The sequence below is a fragment of the Pempheris klunzingeri genome, chromosome 4, assembly GCF_042242105.1.
Source record: "Pempheris klunzingeri isolate RE-2024b chromosome 4, fPemKlu1.hap1, whole genome shotgun sequence".
Classification (NCBI taxonomy): Eukaryota; Metazoa; Chordata; class Actinopteri; order Acropomatiformes; family Pempheridae; genus Pempheris; species Pempheris klunzingeri.
In genome coordinates this window covers 10,595,360-10,613,838 of record NC_092015.1, presented here as the reverse complement: position 1 = coordinate 10,613,838, position 18,479 = coordinate 10,595,360, and the positions used below count along the sequence as shown (strand labels likewise).

Below are 18,479 nucleotides of genomic sequence, written 5' to 3'. Positions count from 1 at the left end.
AAGTTGACGTGATGTCTCAAACAAACATCAGGTGGCACAAAATCCATTCTCAAATAAATCCAAACGCGCAGGCTTGAGGGTGAGAGAGGGAGAGAGAGAGAAAGAGAGAAAGAAAGAGAGAGAGAGAGAGAGAAGTAAGCCTTTGTTGTGGTTAAACATTAGCACCAGGTAGTCAGTAATCCAATCACACACACATGATCTGTGCCCTTTTGCAGGAAGCGCCCTGTGAAGGGTCCCTATCTCAGGACTTCATTAAGATTAAATGAGCACATAAATAGTGCACACATGGTAATGAGAAAACGGGGGGATTAGAAATATGAAAGGGTTGAAAGAACCTGAAGTGCAAAGATTAAAATAAGAAGGACGAAGGGAAAGAGAGCTCTGAGAAAATGAAAGCAATCGATGAAGATTATGATTTGATATTTGATAAAATTCACATTATTTTGGAGCTGCTGAGTTGAATGACATTAGAGTGGATCTTCCATAAATTATGCAATAACGGAACAGATGTTTTTTGATGATCAGATGTGACATTTAAGGAAATTAGAGATTTGAGAAAGGGATAAACCTTGTCTTAAATATGCTAACTGCCTTCTCTGTCTTTGTTGTGATTGGTCTGTCAGTAAGTCCTGAAAATTACAAAGAAAGGAAAAAAAAAAAGTAATTTTTGTCATCTTTATCTTTTGATCCCATCTCAAAGTGACACGAGTGATGTTTTGTTGGACTCAGGGGAGAGTTTCCTGTCAGTCGGCTGGTTAATTTCAGATCCATCCTCTTTCCTGTATTGATCCTGGAGTTGCATTGAGATGTGCAGTGTGATGGGCTTTATCTGTTTATCCCAATACAACAATTATAAGACATAACTTAATAAGTGACAGCTAATATTGAACCATGTTTAGAGAATTTCATTTTAATGAATGATGATATTTAAAGTTCATCATTTTCAAAATATTAATACAAAATAGGCTTATTCATTTTCTTGCCAAGACTCAGATGAAGATTGATGCCACAAAAAATATCTGCCTACCAGCAGCTCCAAAGCTCTCTAATTAACACATTGTATGTTTGTTTAATCTGAACTAAAACAGAAGTGGCAAAAATGTGTTCAAAAACAATTTGCCATCTTGTGGGGGGTTGTGTGCTGGACTATTTCTTGGCTGGACCAGTAACTTCCCATCTCTGGCCAGAAAAAACAGTCCAGCAATAACTGTTCATAAATTGACAAAAAATAATGATTGTACAGATTCAACAAACAAGCTACAATATGTTAATTTCTGTTATCTTTGGACAGAACCAGGGCAGCTCTTTCTAGTCTTTGTGCTAAGCAAAGCTGGATATGCTGGATGCATAGACATATGCTGAATATGGACAGGTATAAGAGTGGTGTCACTCTCCTCTTCCAACTCTTGGCAAGAAGAGGGCAAGAAAGGGGTTTGCTGTTATCAGCCAATGAAATGGTCTTCATCGGCATGGTAACAATAATGAACATGTGGTTACTATTCTCACACTTTTGTTCAGTTTAGGCACCAAAACTGTGGTAAAGTTTAAAAAGAGATAATGATCCTTGTTAAAATAAACATGTTAGTTGTGAGAGTGAAGTTTCGTTACATACATGATGTTAAAAGTTATATTATGTATGTGATGTAACTTAGGTTAAGATTAGGCACCAAAACTACAAAGATTATGGTCTGTGTCAAAATAAACACGTTAGTTGCGAAAATGTTATGTTATGTTACTGTAATGTACACATGACATTAAGTTACTTAGTTATGTTGCGTATCTGATGTAACTTCACGCCTGTAACCAACATACTTCTTTTAACCTCAATCATCAGTTTTACCTAAATATAACCATGTAATGAAGTCAACATTGACTTTTGGTTTCCCGTACGACATGAACTACAGTCTCCTGTGCTTGACTTTCTCGCTCTTTATACTAACTGGGCACTTTAAATGCTGGTCCAAGCGTAATTGTCATTCCTATTTGGATTACTTTTATTTGAAAATACAGTTTCATTCATCTTCTCACATTTAAATGAAAGTCTATATAGTCTCACAGAACAAGTGGCATGGTTTATTTTAGCACATTGTTTCGGAAAAGAGGCTCAGACAAGCGAGTTTTTGCCTCATTGGTCTCCTGGTAAACTAAAAGCCACAAACGTACCTTCGTCCAAGTTTTAGTATTCTTTTAAGAGCAAGGGCTGCTGATGCAGTCATTGTGACTCATACTGAACACATGTTGTTTACACAGCATGGCTTGGCATGCTAACTTGGTGGATGTCAATAAGAGGAGCATTATGAAGCACAGAAGAGCCACATTCGGTAACTGATAGTAAACACTCTTCACAAACCTGGTGAATGGAGTAGCTAAAGCTTTCAATTCATCGGTCTAGTTTGACTGGTTCAAGTTTGGTTCGAGTGTGCTATTAACATTCATATCCATTTATTATTCAGAAATAGTGAACATATAATGAAGTTATGACATACCTTGCACATACATACAAATGCAATAATGTGTGATAAAAATGTAAATGTACATGGATTTCAAATGCCTAACATTTTTATGTGTGCAAATCATAAAGGTTTCTGACTGCTTTATTATGATTTCAACAGGCCATTTATGCCTTCCTTCTAAATTATCATAAACAATAGCACTCTTGGAGTCAACCATTTACATACATTTTGCATGTACAGGAAGTTTGTCATATGCACTTAGACTTTAAAGAGATTTACATCATCAATTATTCATGGTGCAGTGCAGATAGGCACATCATGAATCCTACGCACTCTACATAACCATTGACAGGCTTTTGGAAAATCAACTGTTACACATAATTTTTGATAGAGAAAAATGTTCAGTCCAAAACCAGAAGAAATGACAATAATTGGCCAGGGCCAAGAGCAAACAGTCAGTCCGGAAGAAGAAATAATCTGCTTTAGATAAAAATATTTGATGATGCTCTTTCATTGTACAGTGGCTCGCTTTTCATTTTAGTTTAACCAAGTAATGCTGATCTGTATCATGGATTCAAGGTGTCACATCAAAACCCTCCCAAATCTTTCCATACTTAAACAACTGAGAGCTGTAAAATAAGGTAGCTGCGGCTAACTTGCTGAAGCAACTCAGTCAGGATTTGAGCTTCCAATCTCTGACAGGACAAACCCTTTCTAAGATTTTCTTTAAAAAGAGCTTTGTGCAACCCTGGAGCCCCGACATATTAGCTGAACTGCAGGAAACGTTTTGATGTGAGTGTCTACTTATGTAATGTAATAGTACAGGCACAGTCAGGGTTTTTTTTTTAATGCTTGGTAGAGAATGACAGTCATTTTACACTGCAGACTTAGATGCGAGTTGCAAGTGTGAGTTTTGTTCTTATTTCAAAACAAAGCACTTTAATTCACCGTGGTGATTTTCAGCAAACACCAAAATTACTGTGTGGGTGTTAGGATGAACCTTGTTGATCTGAAAATTTATTTTAGCTCATTCTAATGTTCTATGTCACTGAAAAATGACCCTCAGTGGATCCTGAGGGAGTGATTACACTCTAAAGGTACAATGTGCAACTTAGTGCCTTGAGGCAGCGCAGGAAAAGTGCATTGTTGGTCCCATTCTCCTCCCCCTAGGTTGAGCAAGTTTGCACCCCAACAGTTATCACTCATTCTGATTAGCTGTCTAACTACAAACGCTATCTAGCTTGAGGCTAAGCGTCCATGTGCCCACAACAGGTGTTGAAGAGGCAATGAACGCAGGCAATAAAACAAGCAATGGTGTTCACTCTTGTTTTAAATGGCCCTTTATAGCCACCCCTTTAGCTTTGCTGCTCCTCGATTTCTTTTCGCCTTTTTTGCCATGACTTCTCCACTCTGAAGTCTGGAATTCATTTTATAGCAACCAGAGAATAAAAAATGCATTGCATATTACCACTCTAATTTGTGGTTTACATGGCAGCTTTGACCTCTACAACAAATTACATAGATAATCTTAATCACTGAAATAAAGAGTTTTATTGCACTGCAAATAATAAATCATTTTTAATAATAATTTTTTCAAGGCAAGCACAGCACAAGGGAGGATTTTGTGATGATGTATTAGTGTACTAGATGTACTAGCTATCTGTTTGATATGTTTGATCTTTTCAGAGGTAGAAAGTGGACCTGATCTGATATGGCAGAATTGCTAGAATAGTGAAAGCTGACTTATGTCTGCTCTGTGAGGTGAAGTCAACATTAAAGCTTTATCTGTTCTCTTCAAACCTTTAATACCTCTATAGAAATATTCCATTGAGTTTTTTGTCATTATTACTTTTTAACAGCTGTTTTCTGAAAGCATTGCAATTCTTCATTAGTTTTTCTGGTAGCTACTGTGCATATTCTGAAAAAATAGTATTAAATTGAAAAGTCATCATACCGTTTCCTTGTTGTTGTGCAAAGTTTTTTGCCCTCTAAATGTATTCATAACTGGTTTTCTTATTTCCCTTTTAAAAAATGTCACATCATCTGTTTTGTCGTTGGTTGCTATGCATTGCTGCAATATGAAGCTATCGCTTTATTTTTGCTGCTGTTTTCTGACACAGGGACAGACAGCATGCCTCAATTAAAATGATTAAATGCATCTGAATTCCAGCTGGATTCTATTTTGAATCCGCAAAGATGAAAAAAACTACACTGTACCTGAGGTTATTTACACCCCCTTCCCTCTGTCGACATGTAGGCTTATCCTTCCTTTATCTCTCTGTCTTTGTGTTTCGTTCCTTCAAGCTTGCTGTGTTTCTCTGCTCTATTTGCAGGTGTCCTTGAAAAAACAGTGGAGGGGGAAGCCGCTGCTCTCATCAAGGCTAAGACCCTTTACAAGTCCTGTACCAATGAGAGTACGTGAGCAGGCATCAGATGTCAATGCACAATATTCCTTTTTGTATCTTCTATTGTCCTAAAGTGATTTTTTTTTTTCTTATTTCTAACAACAATTCTTATTGATTATTTGTTTTTATAAGTAAGAATGCAATGTGCAATACAAATTAATGCTTTCTTCAAAAGCATTTTGGCTTAGAAGTCACACCAAAACTCCTCAGATGTGCTCAAATATGCATAGATTAATTATTCTAGATAAGAAGTGAAACATATGAATACTAACAAGGGGTCTTTTCTTTCTTTAAAAATCTTTTTCTTAACTATGACTGGTATAAAATAAATGTATCCATTAAAAACAGAATTTTGCTTGTTTTTATGTACTCTTCATTTAAGGTTTAATTGAGCTCAGAGGGGGGTCTCCTTTGCTTGAGATGCTGCCTGATGTGTTTGAGTGGCCCATAGCTGCGGACAACTGGGAGACCAACTATGGTAGAGCGATACTTTGCACTGTAACAAACAGCAGATGTCATGTACAGGCAATTCTTTTTTCCCCTCACTTTTCTGTTCTTCTCCATTCTTCAGGTAAAACATGGAGGTTGGAGAACGTCATCAGCAAGTTGAATGAGAAATATGGAACTCAACTCTTGGTTAACTTTTTTGTGGGCACGGATGACAGGGACTCCAATTCACACATCATTCATGTAGGTGTGCAACTGAAGCTTGACCTGCAGCTTGAACTGTAGCTAGCTGTAGCCCTTCTCCTTCTATCTCTCTCTGCTTCTTAAACTCACATTCATACTGGCACTTGCACATCATAACCATGCTGCTGGAAAATAACCACCGACCAATTTATTGGATATTTGAAATTGGATTTCTTAGGGCTTATATAAACAAAGGTGTATGTTTTCTTCTTCTTTGACAGTTTGACCAACAGACAAGCCTTGGCCTCTTGTCCAGAGATTACTATGCATGCACCGGACCCTATGCAGAGGTAAGTGTATAGTTCACATGTGCAAACCATGGACTTTTGAAGCCTGGATTTTGGCTTTAGAGGTGTTGCCATATTGCCAGAAGCAATATTCATTCCAAGAAGACCGCCTTGGGTTGGTTAGACAGAAGGTAGTCTCATCCTGGAGTACAGCCTACTTTATTGCCTATTTTACTCTAAATGGGACCATAATTTACTAAATGAGCATCATGTTGTATTGAGGAAGACTTGAAACTAGTGAATGAGACCATAAACACATTACAAAAGTGTTTACTGAAGTAATAAATCAAGTGAGAAGTAGGGTCAATTTCTCATAGACTTCCATACAATGTGACTTTTTTTCTTTTTGTTTTGAGTCTGGGTTCCATATTCCCTGGAGTTTGTTCCAGGAAACGTCATGCCCGACAAGTGATGAGGGCATCAGTTGAAAGATCGGCACCTGAATTAAATTTGTGTTTATTTGTACGCTCACATGGATTTACAAGCATGTGTGTATACAATAAATAAAAATGCAGTCTGAGGCAGCAAGTGATGATTAAAATCAAAGCGGCAATGCAGAACAGCTTTGGTTGCATCTCAATCCAGAGCAGACGTGTGTGATTGGAGCAGCGATCCTCAGCTCTGGTTTTACTTTGCAGTTTACCATGGACTTGATTGATATGCAGATAGCAGCACTCAACCGCACTTAGCTTGAGGCAGGCTGTGCGTGTGTGTGTGTGTGTGTGTATCTGAGCGTAAGTGCACACTGTTGCCTCCATTTTTTGGTCATTGGTTAAATTCAATCCATTGACCTCCTCTCCTTGCTGCTAAGGCAAAATCAAGATATGAATCACAAATGAGTGTATGTTTGACAGGCGTGTCGGGCGTATGAGCAATTTATGGTTGACCTGGCTAAGCTGATCCGCGCTGACCGGAAACTGGCCATCAATGAATCCCGCATCAGAGAGGAGGTGGCACGGGTTATGGACCTGGAGAGAGACATCGCCAACGTAAGTGTGAAGTTACACTTTGCATTTTGCCATCAGAAGTCCAAATAGTTAGTAAGATCTGAGAACTTCCTCTAGTCCCAAAAAGAATGCTGTTTTCTCCTTTGAGAAACCGAAAGCCCGTGTCTTCCAGCAGCAGTGCATACCTTATCTTCTGTGTCAGCTTCACATATCAGGAGGATTCTGTGAGCCAATGATATCTGACAGTGTGACCTTCTGCGCCTCCGTTTGTAGCACAAACCTCTCCTCTCTCTCTCTCTCTCTCTCTCTGTATTTGTGGTTCCAATCTGGAGCAGGGGTTGTGTAAAACAAGACGTTAACCAGCCTGATCCCTACACAACAACTTTTCTCAGACATCAACAGGTTTCCACAGTCCACATTTGTCATTCTGTGCTGGTCTGCACTGCTCACTGCCATGCTTCACTTACCCTCCACTCGGCTGCTGGCTTTTACAAGGCCGTCACCGTTTGAGCTCTGACATCTACAGACCTGCTGCCTTCTGGGACTCCACATATGTTTGTTGCTTTTGGACCGGCACTGCAGTTGTATGCATGTGTCAGGAAACAGGAGGGTTTATGTTGTGACAGCATTCTTGATTTTCAGCTTCTCTGTCTTGCTCTCTCCAAGGCTACTGATACTCCAGAGGACCGTAACAACCCGGTCTTGCTTTACAACAAGATGGAACTGGGTGATCTGAACGCCAACTTCACCCTTGAGGTTGAATCACAGGTAAAAATAGACTCTTTATCTGCCAGAGTTTGTTGTTTCTTTTTCACCATACACCCTCTTATGTCCTCTTTCTCCTCTCTGTCTTTGGATTTGTCCTGAAGGTATTCAACTGGAGTTACTTCACAGCTAAGATAATGGATACAGTCAACATCAGCGTTCCTGACACAGAGAAGGTCATAAACTACTCCCCCAACTATTACAGAAGACTCAACCTTATCTTGGCCAAATACAACAAGAGGTGTGTGTATTGGTTTTGAGTGTAGTTGTGATTGTGTGTGATAGCCTGTTTGTGAGTGTGTGTTTGTGGGGGCGGGTGTGCCCTGCATGCAAGGAAAACAGCTGCTTGCCCATTACTGATATATTGCAGCTTTGTGTGAATAAGAGAGTTTCTTTGAACATCCTTTTTTCTTCTCACAGGGATCTGCAGAACTACATGGTATGGCGTTTTGCCATGAACATGGTGGTGGGCCTGAGCAGAGCTTACAGGGACACCAGGAAAGCCTTCCGCAAGGTCAGGACCGAAACTGTCTGCAGATAAACAAGAGAACCAACTAAGACTGAATTTTAGAGGCGGATACCGATATCGAAATTTGATCGTGGAAAGGAAAGTCCAATAACGATACATGGGACAGCATTTGTTTTTTAACTTAAACACATAACGAAACACTGTATACTTATGATTACGTTGCTAACGTGGTGATGTTTAGTAGCCATAATGTTTATTATAGTCATCTTCTATCTTAATGTAAAATGTAAGCCTGTTAATATTTGCTGACAGCACTAAACACAAATTGAGTCATCAATCAAAGTAGTGAGGAAAGCCAAACTATAGTTAAAATATTTCTATTTGAACCACAGTATTAGTAGTCTAAAAAACACTAGTTATCCACACTCAGCTCCGTAAATGTTTCGAATCCTAACCTTCTTCTTAATTTTATAATTTCCCTTCTGCTCAATTTCTTACAGCCCAAAGTGTAATATTAATGCATAATGGAGGTGCATATAAAGTCATATTGACATATTGAGTTTGTCCTGCATCTCTAATTGATCAGTGGCTTGTTACTTTCCCTGCAGGCTCTGTCTGGTACAACGTCAGAGGCAGCAGTGTGGCGACAGTGCGCACTCTATGTCAACAACAACATGGACAATGCTGTGGGACGACTGTATGTGCAGGAGGCCTTCTCTGAAAAGAGTAAAGAACTGGTTAGTAGGGGGGTGGATCATATTTTATATTATTAGTTTATATTAGGTTTAATTCAGGTTTCACATTCCAACAAATAAAAACAGGAATTCCATATTCCATATTCCATTCTGTGTAATACATAATTTAATGCTATGCTTTTTTGTTTGTTTATTGACTGAATCATAGACATGAATTTGCAGGGCATGTGTTTTCACATAACCAATGTGACAATATTTATGAACTCAGTTATTCATACATACGGTGCAAGACCATTTGTTTCACGCACATCCCTAACAGTATATTTTTGTTTCTCACCAGTGTTCTCTCACCTGCATTTTGGTCACCTTTATTTCTTGCATCTCCATGACAGTACAGTACTTTTTGCTTGCACCCATTGAAAGCAGCTGAACAAGGTGTCCTTGTTATCATACCCACACCACCCACACTGTGAATCTCAACTCTGGGCTCTCATTTGTGAATGTGCATGCTTTGCCACAAGACTTTTTGTATGTGAGTCAGCCTGTGTGTGTGACAATGTCATAGTGCTGAGTGTCTGACACACCATAAATCTCTATCTTCCATCATTTTTGGAGCTTTGCCCACTCTAGCATGTGGTTGTGTCCGTGTGTGTGAATGTGACTGTATCAGCGCCCCTCTCGCCCCCAATACATGGCCATAGATATACTGTATATTTGTAAGTGGGCTGAGCTGACCTGCAGCTGGCACACATGCTGCAGTCCTCACATGTCAACCATCTGTCAGCCGCAGAGATATATTTCGGATATGATCTTTGGTGGAATGTAACTAGATACATTTACTCAAGTACTGTACTTGAGTATATTTTAGAGGTTCTTATACTACTAGAGGTACTTATACTAGATTGACATTCATTAATGCTATTTAATACTTATGATACCTTACTATATTTTAGCCCATTACATGTATTTGACATCTATGGTTTCTAGTGACTTTGCTAATAAATATGTCACACACAAAGCATCCACAAATGGAAATCTTAACATTTCTAAAGTTAATCGTCATGATACATATAGATCCAATAGGCTCATCACTGTATACAAAGCCTGCATTTGGCCCATAAAGGATTCCACATGCAAACAGACACAGACCTCTATGCATGCAAACAACACAAACTCATTTGCACGCACACATGCTGAACGCTAAAAGACTTTCGGAAAAGTGTCATCACTGGTCTCCGAAGATTTGTGGTGAACCACAGCGTGTTGCCCGAGTGGTCATGCAGTGTGTAAGCGAGGGGTCTGCTGATATGATGAGACACTGGAATGCCTCTGTCAGCTTGCTGTGGTCTCAGAGCACAACTGTGGTTAGAGGGATCCGGAGGGGCGACCTTCGCTGTCACTGCTGTTTTTAATTTCTCCCCTTTTTGTTTTGCTTTTGTTCTTTTATTGGGCCAGATGCCTTTTTGTGAATTGTTCTAATTCTGTTTTGTTTTGTTTGTAGACAAAATTTTACTTTTAAATGGTGACCATGGTACAGTATATGGTTTTCTCAGCATTATGCCATTGTGGTGGCGTCAGTCAGTCTGTATCCCTGTGCTGGCACATTCTTGCAAATATTGTAACTCAAGAGCAATACATTATAGAAACATTAGACTAACACCACAGGTTCCTACTGAAATCTGAGCTTTTGATGTGGAATTCGGAGCACCTTGCTGTGTGGATTTACATATCAAAACACCACCAGAGTTGTGCCAGTGTGTTATTTGAAGTCCAGTATGCTGAGATAGAAATATTTCTATAGCTTCACACTTTATTTTGCTTAATAAGAATAACGTGGTAGTGATGGTGAAACATAAAGCTCAAATACCTGTTCTATAATTTAGAGTTGTAAGGGTCGTGGATCATTTCAGTAACAGAAAATCCAGTCCAAAACTGCTGGTTGCATCTATGAGTAAATTTAAATATTTAAAGGTCTTAAGATGCAGAATGTAAATCGGTAGCATTATCAATAATGCATCTGCAAATCTGCAGCTAGTACAGCAGACACCAGCTGTAGAGAATTTTAAAACAATAAGATTAGACTTTTCTGATTAAGTAGAAATATTCTCGTGACTTTTTTTCAAACATGATGTAATTCTGACTACCTTTGGCTCACTTCCCTTTATTCATTCATAACTATAATCTATAATCTATTTGGCAATACTCAATCTGTCATATTAATCACACAAACATCATATCACTCATGGTAATTTTACCCAGGGGCATCAGACTCTTACACAGGGGGAGTGTTTCCACATTGATATGTGACTATGTAATGATGAGGCCTGAATCAGGGAAGAGTGTTTTTATGACTGTGTTGCACAACATGTTGCAAGAAATTTTTTTTTTGTTGTTGTTTTTTCATGCACTTTCGACTGGATTCTCTCCGGGGACCTTATGAGAAACACTCCCACACTATGGACAATTTGTTCTGACTGACAGTGCTGAGGTTTTTCCACATATACTTATGTGTTATATATCAGTGACTTATTTATGGCTCTTCTTGCTCTATTTGTGTGTATGTGTGTGTGTGTGTCGGGGGATCAGATGGAGGAGATGATTAAAGACATTCGCGAAGTGTTCATTAGTAACCTTGATGATCTGACCTGGATGGATGCACAGACCAAGAAAGCAGCTGAGGAGAAGGTATTGGATTATAATAAACTGTTTGTTGTATTGCACTGTATTCATTTCTTTAGGATATCTGATGACTAAGGCGTTTATTTATCAAATTTTCTCCTCTACTGTTCTGCAGGCCCGAGCTATTCGGGAACGGATTGGCTATTCAGACAACATCATGGATGACAAATACCTCAACAATGAGTACAAAGATGTGAGTGTCTGAAAAGATGCGATTATGAATGATTTTTTTTTTTTTCAATGAATTAGTGTAACAGAATACAGAGTGGGTTTATTGTGGCCGCATATCAGTTCTGTGAAAACATCCCGGTAAATTCTAAGCCTTAATGAGTTTTTCTGGAAAATATATGAGCAAGTGCTGATAGCTCTCATCATGGCTAATCCGCCTGTTTCTCTGGCTGTGTGTTGGTGTTAGCTGGACTACAGTGCAGAGGAGTACTTTGAAAACATCTTACAGAACCTGGAGTATGTGCAGAAGAAACGCCTGCGGAAACTCAGAGTCAAAGTCAACAAAGAGGAGTAAGATTCCCCGCGGGGGCAGAATTAGATCAATGCTCAGCAAACTGGTTTATTCTAGATGTCGAGTAATTTAAATTTACAATCTTAAGTATTTAAATCACTAGTAACAAATGACTTATTTGCTCATGGTGCGTGTGGTGTGACACATTATCTTGTATTTAGCACAGTGCATTCACATTCTCCCACTCAAACTCCTACTCACAGATACAGTTCAGCCTTCCACTAAACACAGCAGGAATACTAATATTAGCCTTTTGTTATTAACCACAAGTTAATTTTAATAAGTGCTCCTTACTGTTCTGTTCGTTCATTTCCCCCTTCTTGTCTTCTCCAGGTGGGTAACTGGAGCTGCTGTTGTCAATGCCTTCTACTCATCCAGCAAAAACCAAATAGGTATTTATGCATATGCAAATAAACATAATCAGGTACAAACATATATATGTCCAATTATTCAATTTCGTCAAGTGGTGTTCAGCCAAACTTGTTAAGTTTTTTTGTTTTCCCTGGCATTAGTTTTCCCAGCAGGTATCCTCCAGCCACCTTTCTTCAGTAAAGGCCAGGCTAAATCTCTCAACTATGGAGGCATTGGCATGGTAATCGGTCATGAGATCACACATGGCTTTGATGACAATGGTATGATTTTCCACATTGTTGCTCTCTGTTCTTTCCTACAATTTTGGCAGATTGTATTGGTATTTATATAGCAATATTTCCCTTTCTGTAACTGTTACCACATCAGATCTGCGTGTCTCCTCAGATCATTTTTCACTGCGTTCATTTTCACTGGCTTATGTGTAGTCATTACGTTCAAGCACAAAGATGTGAGGATTCTTTTATACTGATATCCATGACTGCAAGCCATCCAGAAACACAATATAAACAAAATGAATGGAATGGAAACATGCAATAGACATCTCTTGCAGCATTTCGGTGCTGTCACTGATAACAAGTTAATGCGGGTTTGGGTCGTATGACACAATGATTTTTTTTTTCTTTCTGACCAAATCAAACCTTTCATCCTTCCATGCATGTGGTCTCTTCTTGTAGGTCGTAACTATGATAAGGATGGCGACCTGAAGGACTGGTGGACACCAGACTCCACTCAGAGATTCCTGGAGCTGTCAAAGTGCATTGTCAATCAGTATGGCAACTTTTCCTGGGACCTGGCCAATGGCCTTCATGTATGTCCTGGTAGACAACCTCTCCTCTACTTCATTCCTCATTTTTCAAGGTTTTTCTAGAATTTTTGGCAGTATTTTCTCAAATATTATCCCAAACCTTGCTTTTTATCCAATGTATTTGTTTTCCTGTTACATTTGTCTGCCTATGCATTACCATCTTTCCCCAAGTTTTGCTGGCTCATCTCTTCTCTGCTCAGGTGTCTTTAATATTTTGTGTTGACATATCAATCCCTCTTCCTGTCTTTGTCTCCCCTCCTCTGTCCTATTGCTTTGAACAATGCTTCTTTTATCCCCCGGGAGAATGCTTCCGTGTATCCCAAGAAATAAGAGCGATATTGGTGATTTACTGAAATACAGAGGAAAAAATTACCATGTCTCTCTCTGTCCTTTTTCCCTGCCAATCTTTGTTCTCTCTCAATATGTCTCCTCTCTAGTTAAATGGTAACAACACCCTTGGGGAGAACATTGCTGACAATGGAGGTATACGGCAGGCATATCAGGTAATGAGCCTGAAAACAAAGGAGGAAACTCGGTTTAAAAGCCCTGGTTTAAAGATGACAGAGAATGGCATTCGTTTCTTATTGTTGTCTGCTTGCAAACATTAACAGATGTGTCATTTTGCCAGGTCACTGACTGGCTCATTAGCTATTGTAAACACAACAATGAAGGACATGATGCTGTTGCTGATTTCACCAGTGATGACCAGAGGTCCACAGAGAAAGGGCACTCTGAAATTTGAATGTAATAATAGACATTAACCATGATGCCATAAAAGTATTTGTTTACATTAACATTTGCAATTTTGCCAAGTGCTTGTTTTTTACTCCTTGATGAATAACAAAGAATGCCTGACAACATACCTGTAGGTGATAATGGTTTCATGCTGGACAGGAAATGTGACAGTATACATGTATAAGGAGTTTACAGGCAGTATTCTCAACACTATACATTTTGATGAGGACAACAGAGTAACAACCAAAGCTGGGACAATGTATTAGAAATTTAGCATGCTTGGTTTATTTCTTTCTTTCCATGTTTACCAATGAATAGTGATGAGCAAGAGATGGTGTTTACTGATAGGAACTTTCACATTAAATTAGCATAACTACAGTATGGAGTGCTATTTGGCTACATTATTACAAACAGTAACAAAACAAGGTCATTTTAGCCACTTTATAATTTTTTTTTTTCGAAACAGCAATGAGATAAGAACATTTGTATTATATTAACATTGCAGGCCTACAGGAACTATGTGAAGGAACATGGAGAGGAGCCACCGCTGCCTGGCATTTCCCTATCTCACAATCAACTCTTCTTCCTAAACTTTGCTCAGGTAGATGGATGGATGGATTGTTTAATGATTTGGTGAATAGTTGATTGGAGGATTGGGTGGATACATAGAAGGATGGATAATTGGACAATTTGCTGCATTAATGGATGGATGGATGGATAAACTGGAAAAAGCACAGATATATTTTACAATATATCTGTTTTCCTAATGCGTCGTAATCTCTCTCTTTTTCAGGTGTGGTGTGGAACACATAGACCAGAGCAAGCTGTTAATTCCATTAAAGTAGATGTACACAGTCCAGGAAAATTCAGGTAAATTCAAACCTGCCATGCACTTGGAGCAAAGGGCAGAAAACAAATAACTGCAGTAGCAAACATTTTGAAACACAAAAACAACAAAATGACATTGCATCCATATTTCAATTTCAAGTAACCATCTAATAAGGCATTTGTAAGCCAAACTAACAATCTCCTCTGCATGTGTCACAGGGTACTGGGCTCCCTTCAGAATTTCCCAGAATTTTCCAAAGCATTCAACTGCAACAAGAGCAGCTACATGGTCCCTGACAACATCTGCCGTGTGTGGTGAACCACAGACCTCCGGAGTGGGGACTGCTCTGACGTGGATCGCCCAGGTTCCCCTACAGTACCTCTCCCCTCTGACTCTTGGAGCACTCGTGGGGGGCTACGGGGAAGTAGAAGCTTCCTTTCGCTCTTTACTCGATGGACCAGGGCTGGTGGACTGACACTGCAGTATGCACTTCCTCTGAGGAAAGCAGTGGACTGTACCCTCACGGACAGACAGAGCACTGTCTCTTCAACTCTGATACTGTAGTTCATTCAATCAGCCTGATTATTCTGCTATTCACTGGATACAATCACTCCTTGTGTTTTTATGTTTCTTCTCTCCATTTTCATTTTGTTTTACTCATTATTTGTGACTCTGCCAATGTGTATGTGAGTGTGTTTCAGTCAAAATCAAGTAGTGCAAGTAGTTGGCAAGAAAGACAAACAGACAGACAACAGGCAGACAGACAAACGTGCTCAAATCCACTGGCATATGAATACATCACGCACCCACAACTTATAAACATGTAACAAGGCTGAACCACTGTACTGTATGTGGGACTGAGCTGTATGCCTCTCATAAAACCTCAGCTGGTTTCAGCCTCCATCTATGTGCTGACACACTCTACAATGTACTCGTTATGTACTCTTTGTTAATACGTAGGATTAGATAAATTAGATAAATTATTACAGAAAATCTGAATTTATTTTGTCGAATAGACCAGCAAGTATTTAACTGTAATCACATATTACATAATACTGTTCTATATTTAAAGTTAATGACTTAACTGCAGTTGACAGACGGCTGCTGTTCATTAGCAGCACGTCAATTAAACCAAAATGAAGTTTTTCGCCTTTAAGATGACAGCTGGTCATGAATCACTGAGCTGACAATCGACAGACATCAGACCCTTTTTATACGTTGACTGAGCCTCCTGTGTGTTTCTGTGTGGATGTGTGTTTTCCATTCTCTGTAAGTCATTATGATCGCTGCCTACTGTTTGTCAAGCAAACTGGTATGCCTTACATGATCTTTTGTGCCACTGTGTGTGAGAGAGTGTGGGCCTATGTGTATTCACGGGAGAACAAAAAATAGGGAAACACAACATTAAATGACTGGTTTGATTATTTCAGGAATATGCTTATTTGCTTTCTTGCTGAGAGTTAGATGAGAAGATCAGTGCCACTCTCATGTCTGTACGCTACAACCAGCAGCCAGCAGCCAGCAGTCAGCAGCCAGTTAGCTCAGCTTAGAATAAAGAGTGTTAACCTGGCTTAAGTTTTTTTCCTACCAGCACCTTGAAAGTTACATAATTACCTTATTATATTGTTTGTATAATCAGTACAAAAACCAAAGTGTAAAAATAACAACTTGTTTTTTTAGGGCTTTTCCCTCTGGTGATGACAAGCCTTCAGGACATGGAGTCTTTACCCTGCTATGGATTACACAAAATAAAACATGTTGATTGCTGAGCTTTCAATATGCTGGTATGCAGATTTATTTTTACTAACCATCTCCTGAATGTAGCTTTATATTTAACAGACTTATATGTGAGAGGTATCAATGTTCTGAACTAACTCTTGCAAGGAAGTGAATAAATGCGTTTCAAAAAATGTTGAGATTGGTTTAAGCACATGAAGTGCACCATATTACCCTTTTTTATTTAACGACTCTTTTACACGTTGAAGCAAAAGTCAGTTGACAGACAATAACAGAATTAAGCTTTTAAAGGAATGTTTATGTCACCTATTTTAAACTGCGGTCTTAGTCTTTGCTGGAACCTAATGAACTTTTCAGAAGTGCATGCATTTTTCTGAATGCAGAAGGTTGTATCAAGTCAGTGGATCCCATCTAGGGATCATTGTTTCGTATGGCTTCATTTTCTAAGTGAGGCTGTGATTTAAGGTTGTTAATTGTGGAAATTTTTGCCTTTGCCTTTTATATAGAAATTAGTGAAATGAATGATGTGCCATGACAATGTAGACCACTTCTTCAGACTGTATACAACACCTCCCATGTTCAGCTTTTATACACTGTTGTTTCCTGTGTTTTGGTCTTATTGTTTGTGCAAGCTCTCTGTCTCCCTGTCAATGTCGCTCACTCCCTCAGGCTTTCTTTCTGTCTGCCTCTCTCTCTCTCTCTCTCTCTCTCACTCACTCTCTCACACTCCACCTGTAGAAAGACAGATATACCTCAGTTGCCTGTATTTAGATACTTTATAATAATGACTGATAATCATCTTGAGGAGCATTTTCTTTCTTTCAAAATAAATCTTTAAATAACAAACTGAGCCTGCAGGCGAATTGTCCTTCAAGGTTTGTGTGTATCTGTGTTGTTTCAGTATCTGAACCCGGTTTCTATATAAACACAAGCTTTTAAATTTGATACAAAGAAATGTTAAGATACGTCGGAAGCGTTGGTGGTTGTTTTTGGCGGAGCCTCAAAATGAGGCATGTTTTTGATGCTGGAGCACTGCATAATAATGTGAGTGTAAAGAATATTTTGGTCCTGCTGACTTGACTTAATGGCTTTTCTTGTAGAAACATTTTACATAAAAAAACTGAAATTCTGCAGTCGCTTCCTTTTGCCCTTTATCCAGGGTGCAGCCTGTGATGTAGGTTAGGTTAAACTACAAAGGGATATTATTACATTCTGTTTCACTCATAGGGAATTATGACTCAAGGGGAGAGTTAGGAATATGGGGTTTAGTTTAATTTTGTCATTTCCACTGAGAGAGAGAACAGTAAGTTAATATAAATGCAGCATTAGCCCAAACTCTTTTCCCACTAATTGGACCTGTAAGCATTGTGGGAGTACGCGCTAATGTGTGAAGTTAGCCAAAGGCATGATGCAAACAAATGAATGTGTAATATCTTTACGGCTGCTCCCAAGCTGCCCACCGGTAAATATGCCCCGTGCTGCGATAACCCAACAGGAACATTTCCTGGCACTTGGAACCAGGCTGCAATTGAGGAGGTAAAAACAGTCTGGGATGTAGAAGAAATAAAAACAAATATTATAAAAAAAAAAAGCCCCACATATACAACATATATACCGCAGAAGTGCCAAGTAGGAGCACCAGCAATGTGGCTGAACTCTGAAGCCAGTTGTCCAAACTATGTGGAGGACTGTGTGTAACAAAAGCCAGAACAAACATACATTTGTGCAAACATACATTTGTTACAAAAGTAAAGTTGGGAAATTCATGATCTTTATTTTGTTTTGTTTTTTCTTTTCTTTTAAAAACATTTTTACCACAAGATATAAATGTCAGCCTATTAGTGGTTCATGCCAGATCATTTTGACTAAACAACTCTAATGGGAACACATTACCTCTGACTGGCGAAGCAGACCAACAACGCTTTCTTGGTTTTTCTCCACATTCCACAGATTATCCACAGTGTTGTCCAATAGGTTGGCTTTGGAAATCAACAACAGACTACAATTCTTACACCATTTCCAAATGTTCATTTGGTTACTTATTCTTTTTACTTTATTTCATTTATGGTAAAATATATATATATAAAAACA

General features: G+C 38.9%; 1 protein-coding gene across 4 annotated transcripts in view; it reads left to right on the top strand.

Moving 5' to 3' along the window:
• Positions 1–17,238, top strand: part of LOC139199812 (neprilysin-like) — a 29,585-nt gene extending 12,347 nt beyond the window's left edge. For all 4 annotated transcript variants that reach the window (XM_070828980.1, XM_070828983.1, XM_070828982.1 and 1 more), the window contains exons 5-23: positions 4,787–4,867; positions 5,241–5,336; positions 5,430–5,548; positions 5,770–5,838; positions 6,690–6,824; positions 7,449–7,550; positions 7,652–7,788; positions 7,968–8,061; positions 8,625–8,753; positions 11,298–11,396; positions 11,506–11,583; positions 11,806–11,909; positions 12,244–12,302; positions 12,423–12,542; positions 12,957–13,090; positions 13,525–13,590; positions 14,328–14,423; positions 14,616–14,692; positions 14,870–17,238. In XM_070828980.1, the coding sequence (XP_070685081.1) occupies positions 4,787–4,867; positions 5,241–5,336; positions 5,430–5,548; positions 5,770–5,838; positions 6,690–6,824; positions 7,449–7,550; positions 7,652–7,788; positions 7,968–8,061; positions 8,625–8,753; positions 11,298–11,396; positions 11,506–11,583; positions 11,806–11,909; positions 12,244–12,302; positions 12,423–12,542; positions 12,957–13,090; positions 13,525–13,590; positions 14,328–14,423; positions 14,616–14,692; positions 14,870–14,969 (1,895 nt within the window). In that variant the 3' untranslated portion in view covers positions 14,970–17,238. The remainder of the gene's footprint in view (positions 1–4,786; positions 4,868–5,240; positions 5,337–5,429; positions 5,549–5,769; positions 5,839–6,689; positions 6,825–7,448; positions 7,551–7,651; positions 7,789–7,967; positions 8,062–8,624; positions 8,754–11,297; positions 11,397–11,505; positions 11,584–11,805; positions 11,910–12,243; positions 12,303–12,422; positions 12,543–12,956; positions 13,091–13,524; positions 13,591–14,327; positions 14,424–14,615; positions 14,693–14,869) is intronic.
• The last annotated feature ends 1,241 nt before the right edge of the window (positions 17,239–18,479 follow it).